A 20,823-nucleotide genomic window follows, 5' to 3' on the forward strand; every position below is an offset into this window, starting at 1 on the left:
CTAGAAACCTAGCCAGCTTGTCCAATGGCCAGAAATTCTGGAGCCAAAGTCCAAAACACCTGGAGGCCCACAGGTTTGACACCACTGCACTAGAAAGATGTCAACAGTGGTACCAATCTAGTCTCCAACAGGAAAGCCTTCCCTTACTGGCGAAGCAGTAATCAGAGCTCCCGTTATATTGCAGATTGAACTGGATTACATGGCAGTGTAGACTCAGTTCAATGCAGTTCAATCTGTATTATATGCGACTACACTGACCATATAATCCAGTTGAAACTGCATTATGTGGCAGTGTATATGTGGCCAGAGAAGGCAATAAAAGTGCAATAACTTAAACATATCTGTCAGAAAATTTGCAATGAACACAGGTCAGATTTATTGATCTGTGTTCAGTCCACAAATGCTTTATAATGGCATAGGAGAATTATTTTAAAGTGCTAGTTCAAACATTTTATATTTGAGACATATTATAAAATAAATTGGGCCCCAGTGGTGCAGTGGATTAAACCACTGAGCTGCTGAACTTGCTGACCGAAAGGTCGGTGGTTCAAATTCAGGGAGTGGGGTGAGCTCCCACTGTTAGCCCTAGCTTCTGCCGACTTAGCAGTTCGAAAACATGCAAATGTGAGTAGCTCAATAGGTGCTGCTCTGGTGGGAAGGTAACAGTGCTCCATGCAGTCATGCTGGCTACATAACTTTGGATGTGTCTATGGACAATGCTAGCTCTTTGGTTTAGAAATGGAGATGAGCACCAACCCCCAGAGTTGGAAACGACTAGACATAATGTCAGAGAAAACCTTTACCTTGCCTTTATCTCTGAAATAAAAGTTCTAATTTACTGACAATCACCTCATATCTTTCTGATGAAAATGACAGGTACTAACAAAACTCATCCTTTCTAGCTAATGAAATATTTTGTGGGATGAATAGGAAAGCAAGAATGATGCCTTGGCAGCAATGTATGTATCCCTTCATTTGGGCAGCCTGTGTAGATGATTTCCTAAGGAACGGATCCAAGGCCATGGCCGTTTAATCAAGAAAATCCTTTAACTTCATTACCCCCTACTTTCACATTAATGGCCATTCATTCACTCAGTGGGGATGATCCAAGGAAAAAGAGCAGCAAAAGCAGAGATGTGAAAGGAGAAATTAGGTTCCCTTTGAAAGGACTGCAGCAGTGATGTTGCAGCTGCATGTAAGCAGAAATGTTCCCCCAGTCACAGAACAGTCACAGCCCGCAGCTTCAAAGCTGTGGTCTGACAGTTTCATTTTGTTTAGCCCAGCTGGATGTAGTCAAGGAAAGAAACAAAAAGAGTGCCTCAGTGAAGCCGACAACAAAGAAGAGGCGGGAGCTAACACTTTTGATTTGGTACCACAGCTGCTTGAATGCCTCTCAGTATTTGTCTCCCCTATCATTTTCCTACAGCAATGCAAAGAAGATGTCTGTGTTGATTAGAACCCCAAATTCTTCAACTGAGAACATTATGTAACAAAATTTAATTGAAAACCTGTTCCTGGTTTGGGAGTGTTTGTTCCTGTTTAATTGTGTGGTACTTACTTAGAAAGTAGTTCTTATACTCCAGAAACTTCATTTTTGTGCCTGCCATAAACTATGTTGAATTTGTTGAGGCTCTATGAGATATTCATTGAAAAAATATAGCAAAATGTGCTGCAGGATGTCCTGCAAAAACAAAGTGTTTTCAGCTTAATAGACTTTTTCCATGTTTTTTATTCGAGAATCAATTAGGAAATGAGATTTATAAGACAGGGAAAAATTGTGTTACATAGTGTAATCAGTGAAAAATGGCAGATCAAGAAAATAAAATGAGAAAATTATGCTTTTGTATTACCAAATATACACAACTGAAGCAACCTTCTTGTGGTAGCAAGTCTCATCTGCATTTTGTTGTTTTCCCCCAACTCCAAGCTCAAAAATGAAGGAGTAGCAAGCTGTTCACAGTACTGACTGATAGGCACTATGATATCATGAACCATTCTTCCGATACACAAAATGTTAGAGTAGCTGAAGCCATTATAAAATATGACTATGCATGAAGTTCAACCCAAAAGGAAGACAATGGCAAACCTTCTCTGATTAAAGCCTGCCAAAAAAAAGAAAAGAAAAGAAAAGAAAGCCTAAGATAGTGTTACCAAAAGTCAGAGCTGACTTTTAGGCATGTAACAATCAAAACTTTGTCCTTCAGTCAAAAAGTTTCCAGAATGGCTTACAAAGGCAGTCCCTACTTTCAGGTAGAAACTATAAATTCAAGACACAACACATAAGGAATATGGATGTCGAGGGAGGAGGGGGAAACGTTAAGTGCTTAAAATGAGCAGCTAGGTAAAAATGGTTCAGCAACCCTATTGACATAGTTATTATAGATGTCTGTGGAGAGTTAAATTATAATAATGACAATTTTCACACCAAAACAGTTTTAACTCTATGGCATTTTAACAGCCCTGAGTGCATTCTATGAAAATCTGGGCTTTGTAGTTTGGTGAGACACTGCACTTCTTTGGCTTGAGATGTAAGATTGGCCTTAAGAAACCTTCCATGCCTCTTATCAAGCATCGCGCCCAAAAGCCTTTCTCTACGAGAGGCTGCCTTCATTTCACAAAAACATTCCTCAATGTATGTGGTGAGATGGAGAAGGATTGGTACCAGAGCATCAGTACTTGATTCCCTGATTCCATCACAAAGGAAGAATGGAGAGTTATCACATGGACTAGGTTCAGAGGCTACAACACTAAATAAGCAAGCCAAAAGGACTATGTTGAAAGGTGAGTCAGGAATTACATCACTTTGTTGTCTTGGAAATTTTGGCTTCGGGGTCCTCATGTTATGTTCCACAGAGATTTCTAAATAATTATTACACGTGTAGTATTATCTGCTATTGGATTTATTTATATGGAAGTTAAAATTAAGTAAGATTTTGTTTTCCTGAAAACTTTTTGTCACATTGATTAGAACAATGCATACACAGATAGCAGGAGAATAATTTCTGTGTGGTGGATATAGAAAAGAGTAGCCAAGACCCTACTCTGAGCCAGCATATAAAACATCCCATTGGTGTAACTCCACATGACTGCAGAGACAGCTGCCGGGAGGGAATTCAGTACAATCTGGGGAAATATTTGAACAAGGAAGTCTGAGAATTTTCCTTACAAAAGCTGATAAAATGCACAATCAGCATACAAGAGTCAAGCTATGGGAGCATAAAAACCCAACAGGATTGCTGATTAGAAAGAGACTACTAATTTCTTTGGCCAACACATTATTTAACATAGCAATCAGTTATGGGTCTAAATATCCTGAAAACATTAGCTTATGTCCGATCTTGGAAGCTAAGAAGAGTCACCTGGGCTAGTACCTGGATGGGAGGATGCCAATGAATATCAGGTGATGTATGCTGCATTTCAGAGTAAGGCCCCTTCCACATAGCTGAATAAAATCCCATATTTTCTGCTTTGAACTGGAATATATGGCAATGTGGACTCAGATAACCCAGTTCAAAGCAGATATTGTGGGATTTTCTGCCTTGATATTCTGGGTTATATGGCTGTGTAGAAGGGCTCTAAGATAATGGTAAATCACCCATGAGTATTCCTCACCTAAGAAAACCCTGAGGTGTTGCCATAAATCAGTAGAAGACATGAAAGCACATATGCACATACATATGGGGAAAACAAACTTTGAAGTCCACCCATACCAAGTAAAGTCAGTATTCAGGATTTTAAATTAGCATTGTTTTACTGCAGTGTTTCTCAAACTGTGCTCCTCCAGGTGTTTTGGACTTTAGCTCCCAGAAATCCTAGCCGGTTTATCATCTGTTAGGAATTGTGGGAGTCAAAGTCCAAAATATTTGGAGGGACACAGTTTGAGAACCCCTGTTTTAATGCTAAGGAGCTGATGAACCACCAAGATGCTGATCAGCATTCTCAGATTAAAGACACCATCAAAACTGTGGAAAATAGTAACAAGGTGTAATAAACTCTGAGCATATTTTAGTGGCCTTGGGTGGAAGCTCAATTGACCAATTTAGTCCAGTATTGTACACTATGACTATAGGAGGTGGGGAGATGGGTCACTCAAAGTATCTGGAGGGTACCACAATTGAAAAAATACTGCATTGGACAAATGTATTCTTCTTTGCCCTTATGTCTTTGCCCACAGCTTTGCCAGAGCGATCAATTCACACATTATCTTTAAATAAAATCTTAAATTACTCCAGTTTTTAATTTATCAATCTTTTTGTTACTTCATTAATTGAAAAAAAATGTTTGCACACTGCAAAACTTCAGCACAGGTGCCTTGAGGGTAAAGATGTTTCTCTGAACCATGAAGCAATACAGTTATTTATTTTTGTAAAGAAATTATGTGTGCTACTCCCCCAGCCTAATGGGAGGGCTGGTCTTTCAAAGAACAGCCTAAGCTTTTTTCACAGTAGCCAACTACAGACACTCACTAGCTGGTGATGATTGCAATAACACCCTCCCACTCATGTTCCTCATCAACTGACTGCTAGTCATTAGCTGACCCACCTTCATGCATTTTGAGAAAACTCAGCACAGTCTGGAATAAGGACACATTTAACTGCAGTAGCTTGTGGTTACACATTGTTTGAAACAACATCTCAAATATTTCATTTGGAAAGTCAAACTATGGTAAACCTATGGTAAACATGACAAGATTCTATTAAGAGAAGGTTTAACTATCACACTAGATTATATATTCTCATGTTTTCTTTCTATCCAATTGGGATGAGGGAGGAGGCTTATGTGCCAGGCCTGACATAGCCTCTGTATGGCTATGAGGTGTGGGGTGGCTATGGGGACGAATTTTCAGCCCTTGACAGCCTCTATGAACTCAATCAACTAATAAAAAATTGACGTATTTATTTATTTCACATATTTGTATCCTGCCCTTCTCACCTGGAAGGGGACTTAGGGAGGCCTTACAGCAGGCAGCAGTTTGATGCCAATAAATATAAAAGTAAACAAATACATAGAATCATAGAATCATAGAATAGTAGAGTTGGAAGAGACCACATGGGCCATCTAGTCCAACCCCCTGCTAAGAAGCAGGAAATCGCATTCAAAGCACCCCCGACAGATGGCCATCCAGCTTCTGCTTAAAAGCCTCCAAGGAAGGAGCCTCCACCACGGCCCCGGGGAGAGAGTTCCACTGTCGAACAGCTCTCACAGTGAGGAAGTTCTTCCTGATGTTCAGGTGGAATCTCCTTTCCTGTAGTTTGAAGCCATTGTTCCGTGTCCTAGTCTGCAGGGCAGCAGAAAACAAGCTTGCTCCCTCTTCCCTATGACTTCCCTTCACATATTTGTACATGGCTATCATGTCTCCTCTTAGCCTTCTCTTCTGCAGGCTAAACATGCCCAGCTCTTTAAGCCGCTCCTCATAGGGCTTGTTCTCCAGACCCTTAATCATTTTAGTCGCCCTCCTCTGGACGCTTTCCAGCTTGTCAACATCTCCCTTCAACTGTGGTGCCCAAAATTGGACACAATTTGAATCCATACAATTAAACATTAATTATTAAAACATCAATTAAAATCTTGCAATCCAGATCATAGTCCAAGGCCTGTCCAATTGTCAATCCCATTAATCCATAATCATTGTTGCACTGTTTACTGATTGAATGCTTGGTCACACAGCCACATCTTAAGTCTTTGCCTGAAAGACAGGAGGGAGAGAGTTCCACAGATGCTCTGCTCTGCGAGCAGCCAGGAAAGTTTTCACGACTGCCCGCATAGCGTCTGCGGCCAACAGGCCATCGGAGTTGTTCCGAGTTGTTGGGGAGCTCCTGCGGCCTCCTGAGACCCAGGGGCTTCCTGATGACTTGGCAACTCGGTGCAGCGATTTCGCGCACCATTTTGCAGGCAAAGTTGCTCAGATACGTCATGAGTTGGACTCCAGCTTAACTGTAGTTCCAGCGGAGGTAACCGAGGTACCTGTCTGTTCGATCTTATGGGATTCTTTCCGGCTTGTTCTTCCTGATGACGTGGAGGGGATTCTTGGGTCTGTGAGGGCGACCACTTGCGCTCTGGATCCTTGCCCATCTTGGCTGGTTAAGCTAGCCAAAGATGGGTTGTTGGGTTGGTTTATGGCTATTATAAATGCCTCCCTGGTCCAGGGGTCAGTTCCATCCTGCTTTAAGCAGGCGGTGGTAAAACCGCTATTAAAAAAGACCTCCTTAGACCCATCTGTATGTAGCAGCTACAGACCAATTTCCAACCTCCCATTTTTGGGCAAGGTTCTGGAGCGGGTGGTTGCCACGCAGCTCCAGGAGTTCCTCGATGACACTGATTTTCTGGACCGCTCACAGTCTGGCTTCAGGCCTGGGCACAGTACTGAGACGGCTTTGGTCACCTTGGTGGATGACCTCAGCAGGGAGCTGGACAGGGGGAGTGTGACCCTGCTGGTTCTCCTGGACATCTCTGCGGCTTTCGATACCATCGACCATGGTATCCTTCTGGGGAGGCTCTCTGGGATGGGGCTCGGTGGCACGGTTCTGCAGTGGCTCCAGTCCTTCCTGGAGGGCCGTTCCCAGATGGTGAAGCTGGGGGATACCTGCTCGGACCCCTGGCCATTGACCTGTGGGGTCCCGCAAGGGTCTATCCTATCCCCCATGCTATTTAACATCTACATGAAACCGCTGGGAGAGGTCATCCGGAGTTTGGAGGGCGTTGCCATCTCTACGCAGATGACACGCAAATCCACTACTCGTTTCCATCTGAATCCAAGGAAGCCCCTCGGATGCTGAACCAGTGCCTGGCCGCTGTGGCGGACTGGATGAGGAGGAACAAGCTGAGGATCAATCCTGACAAGACAGAGGCTCTCCTGGTCAGTCGCTCGTCTGATCGGGGTATTGGGTGGCAACCTGTGCTGGACGGGGTTGCACTCCCCCTGAAATCACAGGTCCGCAGTTTGGGGGTCCTCCTGGATTCAGCGTTGACGCTTGAGGCTCAGGTGTCGGCGGTGGCCGGGAGGGCTTTTGCACAACTCAAACTTGTGCGCCAACTGCGACCATACCTCGTGAAGTCTGATTTGACCACGGTGGTCCATGCCCTAGTTACCTCTAGACTGGACTACTGTAATGCGCTCTACGTGGGGCTTCCCTTGAAGACGGCTCGGAAATTACAACTGGTCCAACGCTCGGCTGCCAGATTAATAACGGAGGCGAGTTACAGGGAGAGATCTACTCCCCTGTTTAAGGAGCTCCACTGGCTGCCGTTCACTTTCCGATCCCAATTCAAGGTGCAGACCATCATTTATAAAGCCCTAAACGGTTTGGGACCCACCTACCTTCGTGACCGTATCTCCTACCATAAACCTGTCCGATCTCTTCGATCATCAGGGGAGGCCCTCCTGTCGCCACTGCCTGTATCCCAGACCTGCCTGGTGGGAACAAGGGAGAGGGCCTTTTCTGCTGTGGCCCCCCGTTTATGGAACTCACTGCCCATCGAAATTAGGCAAGCCCCCACTCTTTTAGCCTTCAGGAAAGACTTAAAAACCTGGCTTTTCCAATGTGCTTTCGGAGAGTAACTATTACACACTTCTTTTGTTACTCCCCCATCATCTACCCTCTAGATTGTTTTTATCTTATGTCCCTGGTCTCCCTGATTGTATTCTTATCCTTTTCTCACCCCAAGTTTTAATTAAGTGTCTCATGCGGCCCGCCCTGTTTTTATATATATATATATATATATATATATATATATATATATATATTGTGTTGCAGTGTATATGATTATTTATTGTATTGTTTAATTGTATTGTGATATGTTGTTTTATATTTTGCTATATTGTACTGTTCTGGGCATGGCCCCATGTAAGCCGCCCCGAGTCCCCGTTGGGGAGATGGTGGCAGGGTATAAATAAAGTTTTATTATTTTATTATTATTATTATTAGATGAGGGGCCACCACTGAGAAGTCTTTGTCTTTCAACCCCACCAATTGCGCTTGTGAAGGAGGTGGGACTGAGAGCAGGGCCTCCTTTGATAATCTTAACTTCCAAGGTGGGTCATAGAGGGAGATACGTTCAGACAGGTAAGCTGGGCCAGAACTGTTTAGGGCCTTATAGGCAAGAAGCAGCACTTTGAATTGTGCTCAGTAGCAAACTGGCAGCCAATGGAGCTGGCGTAACAGGGGGGTTGTATGCTCCCTGTACATCACTCTGGTGAGCAATCTGGCTGCCTCCCGTTGGACCATTTGAAGCTTCTGAACAAGTCTTCAAAGGCAACCCCACATAGAGTGCATTGTAGTAATTTATTCAGGATGTAACAAGAGTGTGGACCACCATAGCCAAGTCTGACTTCCCAAGGTAAGGGCACAACTGGCACACAAGTTTTAATTGTGCAAAAGCTCCCCTGGTAACCGCCAAAACCTGGGGTTTCAGGCTCAACAATGAATCCAGGATCACTCCCAAGCTGCGAACATAGGGGGATACAAAAAGGAGCCAAAAGTCTCACTCTGTTACAGAAAACTCTTACTGAGCCGCTTTCTTACTGAGTTTCCTTGTTGAAAGAAAAGGTGGGGTATAAATAACAACATGTCACCCAGTGGCCAGTCTTTGTCTTTGTTTGGGATGGACAAACCCTCCCACATCTGTGGCAGGCATTCTCTGAGGTTGTGAGGTCTGTTGGAAACTAAGCAAGTGAGGTTTATATATCTGGGGAATGTCCAGGGTGGGAGAAAGAACTCTTGTCTGTTGGAGGCTAGTGTGAATGTTCCTATTGGAGGATGCCTGCCACAGATGTGGACAAAACGTCAGGAGATAATGCTTCTGGAACATGGCCTTACAGCCTGGAAAACTCACAGCAACCCAGTGATTCTGGCCATGAAAGCCTTCGACAACCCTCTGGCGAATGATGATTGGGAAGTAGAGAGGAACCATTTGCGATTAATTGGATCAATGCAGGGTTGGACTAAAACGTCCAGATCCCACCCTTCTCAGTGGGGAGCCTGCATATATCTCCCCCACCCATGGAGGTAACCCAGCAGGGGAGCAATCCTTAACACTTCCTTCCCAAGACCCTACTGCTATCTTCTCCAACAACTATATTAAGGAAACACGCCTTCCTGTATTAATTCTTCCAGCTTCCATTCTGTACCATCCTGCAGTGGGAAATCACTAATGCCCCTTTTACCTGGATGGCTACATATATTCCTTGGTCTTGGTTTGGTCCTCTGTTATAGTCCTGTGTACTACTGACCCCGAAAAGCCTGGCGGCGGGAGAACACGAGGCTGCCTCCCCATTTGCCGCCTGGACGCGCCTTTCTTCGCATTGGCGGAACAAGGAATCTCTGGGCAAAAAAAGCGCTGTCTCTTGGGCGCCTTTTGTTTGTGGCGCTCACGGGGCGGGCGTCGGGGTGGGGAGAGACATCCATCCCATTTATGCATCTCTTTCCTCCCTCCTCCCTCCCTCCTCCCGCCTTTCCCAGAGGAGCTGCCCTCCATTGTCTAGAGGGGAGGGTAAGGGGTCAATGGACACCCGCCCCACTCCCTCCACGGAGGAAAGGGATGGCGGCGGAGCGTCTCAGCCCATGCCTCACCTGGCTCCCTCCGGCCGCATCGCCTTGGCTGTCGCCTCCTCCGAAGGCTGGGAAGCCGCCCTCGCCCCCGCCTCCTCCATGGCGGCCCTCGCCCCTTCCCTTCCCTGCCTTGGCTTCAGGGGCCGAAGGGGAGGAAGGCGAGGCAGAGGCGCTGTCCGCAGCTCCGCGGTGCTGAAAGAGCGCTCCAGTTCCGCCGCCGCAGCTCTCCCAGGCGGACACAAAGCGGAGCATGCGCACATCGCCCTGTTGGGGAGGGGAGCGGGCCGCGGCGGGCACGTGGTCCAATGGCAGAAGAGGGAAGCCAGAGACTGGCTGGAGACAGAGGCTGCACCTTCTACACCGCGGAATGAATGCAGTTTGACACCAAATGGGCAAGTGGGTCAGCATTTCATCTTCTGCCATTTGAAGGCGGGTCGATTCCAGTTTTCACTCCTATTCCAATAACTTTCACAGGGCCATGTACAATTTATTAGCTGTTTGTTGACATTTATTTATTTACAGTAGAGTCTCACTTATCCAACACTCGCTTATCCAACGTTCTGGATTATCCAACGCATTTTTGTAGTCAATGTTTTCAATGCATCGTGATATTTTGGTGCTAAATTCATAAATACAGTAATTACTACATAGCATTACTGCGTATTGAACTACTTTTTCTGTCAAATTTGTTGTATAACATGATGTTTTGGTGCTTAATTTGTAAAATCATAACCTAATTTGATGTTTAATAGGCTTTCCCTTAATCTCTGCTTATTATCGAACATATTCGCTTATCCAATGTTCTGCCAGCCCGTTTACGTTGGATAAGCGAAACTCTACTGTACCTTATTTCTACCCCGCCTGTCTCTACCTCGAAGGGGACTCAAGGCGGCTTACATATGGCAACCTTTCGATGCCGTAAAGATACATACAGTAGAGACTAAAAATAAATTAAAATTTAAAATTAATACACATTAAGCATTTAAAAACATCACATTCAAAATTAAAATCACATCATCTGAAAATCATAATCCAAGGCCATTTCGTCATGAATTATACATTATTCCAACTCTATTATTGCACTATACAGTAGGGTCTCACTTATCCAACATAAACGGGCTGGCAGAATGTTGGATAAGTGAAAATGTCTGATAATAAGGAGGGATTAATGAAAAGCTTATTAAATGTCAAATTACATTATGATTTTACAAATTAAGCACCAAAAACATCATGTTTTACAACAAATCGACAGAAAAAGCAGTCCAAAACATGATAATGTTATGGAGTAGTTGCTGTATTTATGAATTTAGCACCAATACATTGCAATATATTGAAAACATTGACTAAAAAAATTGGCTACTAACAAATTGGCTACAAATAAAGACAGAACTGCATTAAATGACCTTACAGTAGCAACACTGTTGGAAATTAAATCCATAAAAAGTCCAATCCTTGCTGCCTAGATAAACAGCTGTGGATCAGGGCAGGAGGCAAACTGCGTTGGATAATCCAGAATGTTGGATAAGTGAGACTCTACTGTACTAATTTACCGAAAGCCTGGTCCCAGAGCCATGTTTTTACTTTTATTCTGAAGGCTTGAAGGGAGGGGGCTGATCTGATATTGTTGGGGAGGGAGTTCCACAGCCAGGGGGCCACCACTGAGAAGGCCCTGTCTCTCGTCCCTCGTGTGAGGCAGGTGGGACTGAGAGCAGGGTCTCCCCAGATGATCTTAATCTCCAAGGTGGTTCATAGGGGAAGATATTTTTGGACAGATAAACTGGGCCAGAACCATTTAAGGTTTTTTAGGCTAAAGCCAGCACTTTGAATTGCGTCCGGTAGCAGACTGGCGGCCAGTGGAGCTGATGTAGCAAGGGAGTTGTGTGCTCCCTGTACGTTGCTCCAATGAGCAACCTGGCTACTGCCCGTTGGACTAGCTGAAGTTTCCTAGCAGTCTTCAAAGGCAACCCCATGTAGAGCATGTTGAAGTAGTCTATACGGGATGTAACAAGAGCATGGACCACCGTAGCCAAGTTAGGCTTCCCAAGGTATGGGCGCAACTGGCACAAAAGTTTTAGTTGTGCAAAAGCTCCCTAGCCACTGCCAAGACCTGGGGTACCAGGCTCAACGATGAATCTAGGATCACTTTGAAGCTGCGAACCTGCACCTTCAGGGGGAGTGTAACCCCAACCATCACAGGCTGTAACCCTATGCCCTGTTTGGCTTTATGATTGACCAGGAGGACCTCTGTCTTGTCTGGATTCAATTTCAATTTGTTCGCCCTTAATAATAATAATAATAATAAAACTTTATTTATACCCCGCCACCATCTCCCCAACGGGGACTCGGGGCGGCTTACATGGGGCCATGCCCAAGACAATACAATAAACCATAACATAATACAATTAAATAATACATTACATAAAATAAACAGTACAACATAAGATCAAAACAGCAATATAACACGAGCGGGCCGCATGAATACTACATTTAAAAACTAGATTAAAAATTAAAACTCTGGGTGAGAAAGGGATCAGAATAAAACCTCGAGGGACGGGACATCAGATAGTGAACCAGTCTAGAGGATAAATATCGGGGGGGAGTAGCATAGAACATTTACTCTCCGAAAGCACACCGGAAGAGCCATGTTTTTAAATCTTTCCTGAAGGCTAAAAGGGTGGGGGCTTGCCTGATTTCAATGGGCAGCGAGTTCCACAAGCGAGGGGCCACCGCAGAGAAGGCCCTCTCCCTTGTTCCTACAAGGCGAGCCTGAGATATAGGTAGTGGCGACAGGAGGGCCTCCCCCGATGATCGGAGAGGTCGGGCAGGTTTATGATAGGAGATACGGTCACGAAGGTAGGCGGGTCCCAAACCGTTTAGGGCTTTATAAATGATGGTCTGCACCTTGAATTGGGACCGGAAGATGAACGGCAGCCAGTGGAGCTCCTTAAACAGGGGAGTAGATCTCTCCCTGTAACTCGCCCCCGTTATTAGTCTGGCGGCCGAAAGTTGGACCAGCTGTAACTTCCGGGCCGTCTTCAAGGGAAGCCCCACGTAGAGCGCATTACAGTAGTCCAGTCTAGAGGTAACTAATGCATGCACCACCGTGGTCAAGTCAGACTTCACGAGGTATGGTCGCAGTTGGCGCACAAGTTTGAGTTGTGCAAAAGCCCTCCCGGCCACCGCCGACACCTGCGCTTCAAGCGTCAGCGCTGAATCCAGGAGGACCCCCAAACTGCGGACCTGTGATTTCAGGGGGAGTGCAACCCCGTCCAGCACAGGTTGCCACCCAATACCCCGATCCGACGAGCGACTGACCAGGAGGGCCTCTGTCTTGTCAGGATTGATCCTCAGCTTGTTCCTCCTCATCCAGTCCGCCACAGCGGCCAGGCACTGGTTCAGCACCCGAGGGGCTTCCTTGGAGTCAGGTGGGAACGAGTAGTGGATTTGTGTGTCATCTGCGTAGAGATGGCAACACCCTCCAAAACTCCGGATGACCTCTCCCAGCGGTTTCATGTAGATGTTAAAAAGCATGGGGGATAAAATAGACCCTTGCGGGACCCCACAGGTCAAAGGCCAGGGGTCCGAGCAGGTGTCCCCCAGCTTCACCATCTGGGAACGGCCCTCCAGGAAGGACTGGAGCCACTGCAAAACAGTGCCACCGAGTCCCATCCCGGAGAGCCTCCCCAGAAGGATACCATGGTCGATGGTATCGAAAGCCGCAGAGATGTCCAGGAGAACCAGCAGGGTCACACTTCCCCATGTCCAGTTCCCTGCGGAGGTCATCCACCAAGGCGACCAAAGCCGTCTCAGTGCTGTGCCCAGGCCTGAAGCCAGACTGCGAGCGGTCCAGAAAATCAGTGTCATCGAGGAACTCCTGGAGCTGCGTGGCCACCACCCGCTCCAGAACCTTGCCCAAAAACGGGAGGTTGGAAATTGGTCTGTAGTTGTTACATACAGATGGGTCTAGCGAGGTCTTTTCTAGTAACGGTTTTACCACCGCTTGCTTAAAACAAGATGGAAATGACCCCTGACCCAGGGAGGCATTTATTATAGCCACAAACCAATCCAACAACCCCTCTTTGGCCTGCTTAACCAGCCAAGAGGGACAAGGATCCAGAGCACAAGTGGTCGCCCTCACAGACCCAAGAATCCCCTCCACGTCATCCGGAAGAACAAGCCGGAAAGAATCCCACAAAATCGGACAGACAGGTGCCTCGGTTACCTCCGCTGGAACTACAATTAAGCTGGAGTCCAACTCATGGCGTATCTGAGCAACTTTGCCTGCAAAGTGGTGCGCAAAATCGCTGCACCTAGTTGCCAAGTCATCAGGAAGCCCCTGGGTCTCAGGAGGCCGCAGGAGCTCCCCAACAACTCGGAACAACTCCGATGGCCTGTTGGCCGCAGACGCTATGCGGGCAGTCGTGAAAGCTTTCCTGGCTGCTCGCAGAGCCACGGAGTAAGCCTTAATAGCGGCTTTAGCCCGTGCTTGGTCAGACACATCCCGAGATTTCCTCCAGATGCACTCTAGTCCCCTCCTCGCACGCTTCATCACAGCCAGCTCCTCAGTGAACCAAGGAGTCGACATGACTCTACGCAGCGAAAGAGGACGTTCGGGAGCGATCGTGTCAAGTGCCCTTGTCAGCTCACTATTATAGCGATCAGCCAGGACATCGACAGGATCGCCAGTCTCCAGAACAGGAAGATCCCCAAGAGACCTCAGGAGTCCATCCGGATCCATCAGCCTCCTGGGGCGGACCATCTTAATGGGTCCACCACCCCTGCGGAGGTTAGAAGACACAGCGAAACTCAAACAGATCAGATGATGGTCAGACCATGACAATGGAAGAATATTTTGCTCTTCCACTCTGACTGTCCCACCGTCCACAATGAAGACGAGGTCCAGCGTGTGTCCCGCCTGATGTGTGGGCCCAGATATAACTTGAGTCAGCCCCATGGTCGTCATGGCAACCATGAAATCCTGAGCTGCACCTGTCAAAGAGGTCTCGGCATGAATATTAAAGTCCCCCAAAACTATGAGTTGTTGGGAGACCAGGGCCGAATTGGAGACCACTTCTGCTAGCTCGGACAGAGAGACTGCTGGGTCGCGGGGTGGACGGTACACCAGCAGAATCCCCAAGCTGTCTCGGGCTCCCACCTTCAGGAAGACACACTCAAACCTCGAAGACTGCGGAACGGCGCATCTGATCAGGGCGATGGACTGCCGAGCAATCACCGCGACTCCTCCTCCCCGCCCCCCAGCCCTGGCCTGCTGATGCACCCCGAAACCTGGTGGGCACAGCTGAGTGAGATTCACACCACCCTGCTCGTCCAACCACGTCTCGGTGATGCATGCCAGATCTGCCCCCTCATCCAGGATCAAATCCTGGATAACAGCTGTTTTACCGTTGACGGATCTGGCGTTCAAAAGCAGGACCTTAAGGCTGGGAGGTCTGTCCTGAAGACTACCACACCTATTCCTCTCCAGGGTCGCAAAAACTCTGTTGCGCTTCTCCCTGGGTCGAAAGTGACCGTTCTTCCTTCTCCCCCAAACCACCTCAATGAGACCCTGCCCGTGGAAACCCTCTCCCCCCTGGAGAGATGACTGATTGAGGTTGCCCATTGAAGGGGATAGTCAGCTGTCCTGAGATAGAAAATCACCAGCAATACTTGGTTGTTTAAAGGAGGGGCCTATCTCCGCTGGTGTAGGAGGAAAGGAGTCATCTAATCCAGTCCAACACAGAGGCCAAGGACCAGTTCCTATCTTGGCTTTCAACTCACCAGGTATCCTACAGCAAGGGGAGGGCAAAGTATGGCATTTCAAATATTGGGTTGTTGTGTGTTTTAAGATTAAAATAATCTGAGGAGGCCCTGCTCTTATCCCGCAAGCGTAACTGGCGGGAACGAGAGACATGGCCTTCTCGGTGGTGGCCCCTTGACTGTGGAACTCCCTCCCTAGCAATATAAGATCAGCCCACTCCCTCCTAGTCTTCAGAAGGAAAGTAAAAACCTTGCTCTGGGATCAGGCTTTTGGAAAAAAGTGCAGTGCAATAATAGATGTGTAATATGTACAATGACCATGGAACAGCTTTAGATTACAATTTTTGGATGGCGTGATTTTAACTGAGTGCAATATTTTAAATGCCAATATGTATTAATTTTTAATTTGCAAATATTTCAAGCTTATGTTTAATTTGTGTTTATAAGGTATTGCATAATTACCATATGTAAGCCACCATGAGTCCCCTTCAGGGTAAAGAAAGACGGGGTATAAACAGGGTAAGTAAATAATAAATAACGTTTCCGGGCTGTATGGTCATGTTCCAGAAACATTCTCTCCTGACATTTCACCCACATCTATGGTAGGCATCCTCAGAGGTTGAGGGGTATGTTGGAAACTAAGTGAGGTTTATATATCTTGGAATGTCCAGGGTGGGGGAAAGAACTCTTGTCTGCTTGAGGTACGTGTGAATGTTGGAATTTGCCAACTTGATTAGCATTTTAATGGCCCGCCATTTCAAGGCCTGGCTCGTAGCTGCCTGGGGGAATCCTTTGTTGGGAAATGTTAGCTGGCCCTGATTCATTCTTGTCTGGAATTCCCTTGCTTTTTGAGTCTTGCTCTTTATTTACTGTCCTGATTTTGGAGGTTTAAATACTGGTAGCAAGATTTTGTTCATTTTCATGATTTCCTCCTTTCTGTTGAAATTGTCCACATGCTTGCGGATTTCAGTGGCTTCTCTGTGTAGTCTGACATGGTGGTTGTTAGAGTGGTCCAGCATTTCTGTGTTCTCAAATAATATGCTGTGTCCAGGTTGGTTCATCAAGTGCTCTGCTATGGCTGACTTCTCTGGTGGAGTCAATCTGCAGTGCCTTCCATGTTACTTGATTCGTGTCTGCGCAATGCTGCATTTGGTGGTCCCTATGTAGACTTGTCCACAGTTGCATGGTATACGATAAACTCCTGCAGAAGTGGAACATGGCCATACAGTCCGGAAAACTCACAGCAACCCATTTAGCCTTCTCTGTCAATGAGTCCTGGTGCCCACCAAACCACAACTTCCAGGAATCCATAGTATTGAGCCGTGGCAGTGAAAGTGGCATCAAATTGCATTAATTCTGTAGTGTAGATACACCTGAGACCAGTTGGTTCAATTGCCTCCTGAACTGCTCTAGAGAGCCTCCAACCATCATACTGTCTGCAAGGGGACACTCTACCGCCTTAAGGACAAGCAGGAGTTGCCTCAAAACATTGGGGCTGTGGGCTTTTGGTATTTAATGGGGTTTGGTTCCGGGACCCTGTTCAAATCCCATTATATTATAATGTGTCTCTTGGTAAATTCAAGGTTTGGGTTTGGATTTTTTTTTTTGCAGGGGCAGGGAAATATTTTGAATCCATGTATGGTTGAATTTGAGAATCTGGAAGGCCAACTGCACTCATGAATGCTGCTCAGTCAAGAGGCAAGAGATCAATGGCATAGTAAAATGGTGTACTTTATATAAAATGTCAAAAGCAAAGTTTGCTTTTTGGATTTTTTTTTGGACAAGGGAATAATATCAAGCCATGGATGGTGGAATATGTGCATACAGAGGGGTAATTATATCACCATTTTGATGCATCATTCTCTCTTTGTTCCCATACCTGTTTCTTCATACCTAAAGGCACGTCTGAGACCTGTGTAGAAAAGCAAATATATTTGTCAGCATATAAATCTTTTCAGAATAAACCTCCATACCTGGTTGTTTCCATGATTAGTGGAACGGCTGAAAGTTTATTTATGTTCTGTAGCTTCTAGAATCCCCCAGTCAGCATGGTGCATGGCTATGCTGGATGTGGGATTTCTGGTTTCAGCATCCCCCCAAAATTTCCTTTGTTGGTTATACAAAGAAGTATTACATTTTGTGGTGTCTTGAGATGTAGTCCTGAAAAGAGCAGTACAGTGGGCCATCTGTATCCACTGAGGTTTGATTCCAGGACCTCTGTGAATGCCAAATCTGTGGATGCTCAAGTCTAATTATGAACAATGGCACAGTAAAATTGTGTCCCTTGGCAAAATCAAGGGTTGTGTTTAGATTTTTTTTTTGAAAAATATATATTTTCAAACCATGGATAGTTAAATCTGTGAATGCAGAATCCACTGCTTGGCCAAGAGGCATCATTGACTTTCAACTTCTGCTTGAAAAATTCATCCTGTGAGAAGCCTGTAGTTTGAAAGTAGGATGAAAGGTAGGAGACAGAGCAGAATAAAAAGTATCAACTTAGATGCTTATTTTTAATTTTACATGAAGGATATAGTGTGTAAAGCTTAATCCTAAACCCATTTCAGATGTAGTACAGTAAGTAACTATGAAATTCATCAGAGAATAATTTTGTGGCATTTTGTCACAGTTTTTTCCCAACAGAATTTTGAAAAACTATTCTTGGACTGCAATTTCCAGAATCCAACAGTTAGTCAACAAGAGTAAACCCACCATGGAATCAGTGGAAAGTTGGTAAATCAACATTTCACGACTATTCAATTGATTCAATGGGTTTACATTGGTCAGAGGTTTCAATTGGATTGAAGCTTAAGTGTTGGAGTTCACAATAGTAACTTCCAATCAGAGTAAAAGGTAAAAATAAAAGATTTCCCCTGGCATGAAGTCTAATCGTGTCCGACTCTGGGGGTTGGTGCTCCTCTCCATTTCTAAGCCAAAGAGCCGGCATTATCTGTAGACATCTCCAAGGTCATGTAGTAGGCATGACTGCATGGAGCACCTCACCTTAATTTGAGTGTTCTTGTGTTTTTCCACATAGAAGCATCATCATGATCCCTCTGACTCCTGTGTACTTGGTTTCTGTCGTCATGAAAATTATATGTTGCATGTTTCTCATTCTGTGAGGAAAAATAGCAAAAGAGAAAAGATGTCTAAATTGCTGTAGTGGAGAAAGCACTGTAATCCACTTGCCTTCTTGAATAAGCTCTTCCTCTCTTAATACCGGGGAAATCTTAAGACAGCATAAAGAACATAAGCCTTTCTGCAACACCACTTTGAAGACTCCCTCTTAACACAGGATAACGGGATTTACTGAGCAGTCCTATGCATAGCTATTCCGAAGTAAATTCTGTGGATTTTTATAGAAGTTAGAATGCGTCTACATTATAGAATGATGCAGTTTGATACCACTTTAACTGCCATAACTTAGTGCTATGGAATCTTAGGATTTGTAGTGTGTGGCAAGACATCAGTACTCTTTTGCAGAGGCTAAATACTATGTAAAAATACAATTCCCATATTTCTATATTATATAAAATAATCCCATATTGCCATATTGTTGGAAACCGCCCTGAGTCCTTTTGGTGAGATAGGGCAGTCTATAAATAAAGATGATGATGATGATGATGATGATGATGATGATGATGATGATGATGATGATAATTATTATTATTAAAAGGAGCCCCTGATGATGCAGTGGGTTAAACCTTTGTGCCAGCAGGTCTGATGACTTGAAGGTTGGGTTTCTGACCTAAAGGTTGCTGGTTCGAATCCAACCCGGGGAGAGCGCAGATGAGCTCCCTCTATCAGCTCTAGCTCCATGTGGGGACATGGGAGACGCCGCCTACAATGATGGTAAAAACATCAAAACATCCAGGCGTCCCTTGGACAATGTCCTTGCAGACGGCCAATTCTCTCACACCAGAAGTGACTTGCAGTTTCTCAAAGTCGCTCTTACACAAATTATTGTTGTTGTTGTTGTTGTTGTTGTTGTTATTATTATTATTATTCTATAGCATTGAGCCATGACAGTTAAAGTGGTGTCAAACTGTATTATTATTTATTTATTTCCAGCATTTATACCCCCCCCCCCCCTTCTCACCCGGGGGGACTCAGGGCGGCTTACAACAGTTGGCAACATTTAATGCCAAGAACATAATAATAAAACAAAAACAGTACATTAATTCCACAGTATAGATCCTTTACTCTCAGATAAGTCTTTATAATCTCAGTAGACAGGAGGAGTCTTAAGCCCACGATGACTTAAAGGGAAAATGCTGACTAAGAAAATATTTTTTCTTTTACTGCATTTCTGTGATTTACTTCAACAGTGGGCAATGGGCAGATCCAAGATTGCTTCTGTTGTGCTCTAGCAGAAAATAATGAGCTCCTTGACAGAAAGGCAGCCCAAAGTTAAGAAGCTCTGCTTACTGATTTATTTTTCTTGCCTGTTCTCATGATTTTTTAAGTTACCAAAATGAAGTGAAATAAAAGCTTCTGAAATGTATAGACAGATTGACTTGACAAGCTTATGTAAACATGTCATTACATTTTACAGTTTACGGTTTTATGGCGGCTGAAATCTATTGTGATGGCTTGATTCCAGAAGATAGAGTTGAGGCGTGCAAGCTAGAAGGTCTTCATTAATTCTCAATTCTCAGCTCTTTGACTGGTGTGGTGTAGCTCTGAACAACACAGCCAAACAAAAATCCAAAGAGGACAGCAGGATATTTCTTCAATATTGTGAGCATGTGCTTGGATCCCCCTGCTTCCTGGCATGCTGAAATACGAAATGAATTTTGAATGTTGTAAGGATCTGGGGGAGAATCCAGGCAGACAGGGAAATCAATGGGAGAATCATCTATGCGTTTTCGTCACCTACATTGTCTATGTACACATCTCTAATTGATTCCTTATCTCCTGTCTTTTCCCCATCCTCTCCTTCTACCAACTGTGAGCACTCTCTGCTGCTTTTAGGTGTTCACTTTTGAATTTTACCTGGGGGTTAAAACAGTGCATAGCAACACCTACTTGGGGGCTACTTGAAATGGGCCCTTACATACAACACAAGTATATCACTGAATTAACTTGAATTGCCATGCCCATGCCCTATCGAATCCTAGGATTTGTAGTTTGTTGAGGCACTGGAGCCCTTTCGGCATTCTAAATACTCCTCCATAAACTACAAGTCCCAGGATTTCATGGCATGGAAATTTTGCAGTTAAAGTCTAATCAAAGGGTGTATCTACATTGTAGAATTAATGCAGTTCAATACCAATTTTAACCGTCATGGTTCAATACTATGGAATCATGGGATTTGGGACTTTTGCATGGTCTTTAGCCTTCTCTGCCAGAGTGTTCGTGCCACACCAAAAAACTACTCCCATGATTCTATAGCATTGAGCAATGGCAGTTAAAATGAATTAATTCTGCAGTGTAAATGCGCTTGTACTATTAACTGTGTAGTGTTTACTTATTTATTGTATCAGAAACGAACCGAGAGTACAGTTGTAATGTATTTAAA

General features: G+C 45.0%; 1 protein-coding gene across 1 annotated transcript in view; it reads right to left on the reverse strand.

The window, feature by feature from the left end:
- Positions 1-9,794, reverse strand: part of disp2 (dispatched RND transporter family member 2) — a 34,928-nt gene extending 25,134 nt beyond the window's left edge. Inside the window, exon 1 of the mRNA XM_008116833.3 lies at positions 9,570-9,794. Coding sequence (XP_008115040.2) covers positions 9,570-9,649 — 80 coding nt within the window. The 5' untranslated portion in view covers positions 9,650-9,794. The remainder of the gene's footprint in view (positions 1-9,569) is intronic.
- Between the last annotated feature and the right edge of the window lie 11,029 nt (positions 9,795-20,823).

This window comes from Anolis carolinensis, chromosome 1 (assembly GCF_035594765.1).
Source record: "Anolis carolinensis isolate JA03-04 chromosome 1, rAnoCar3.1.pri, whole genome shotgun sequence".
Taxonomy (NCBI): Eukaryota; Metazoa; Chordata; class Lepidosauria; order Squamata; family Dactyloidae; genus Anolis; species Anolis carolinensis.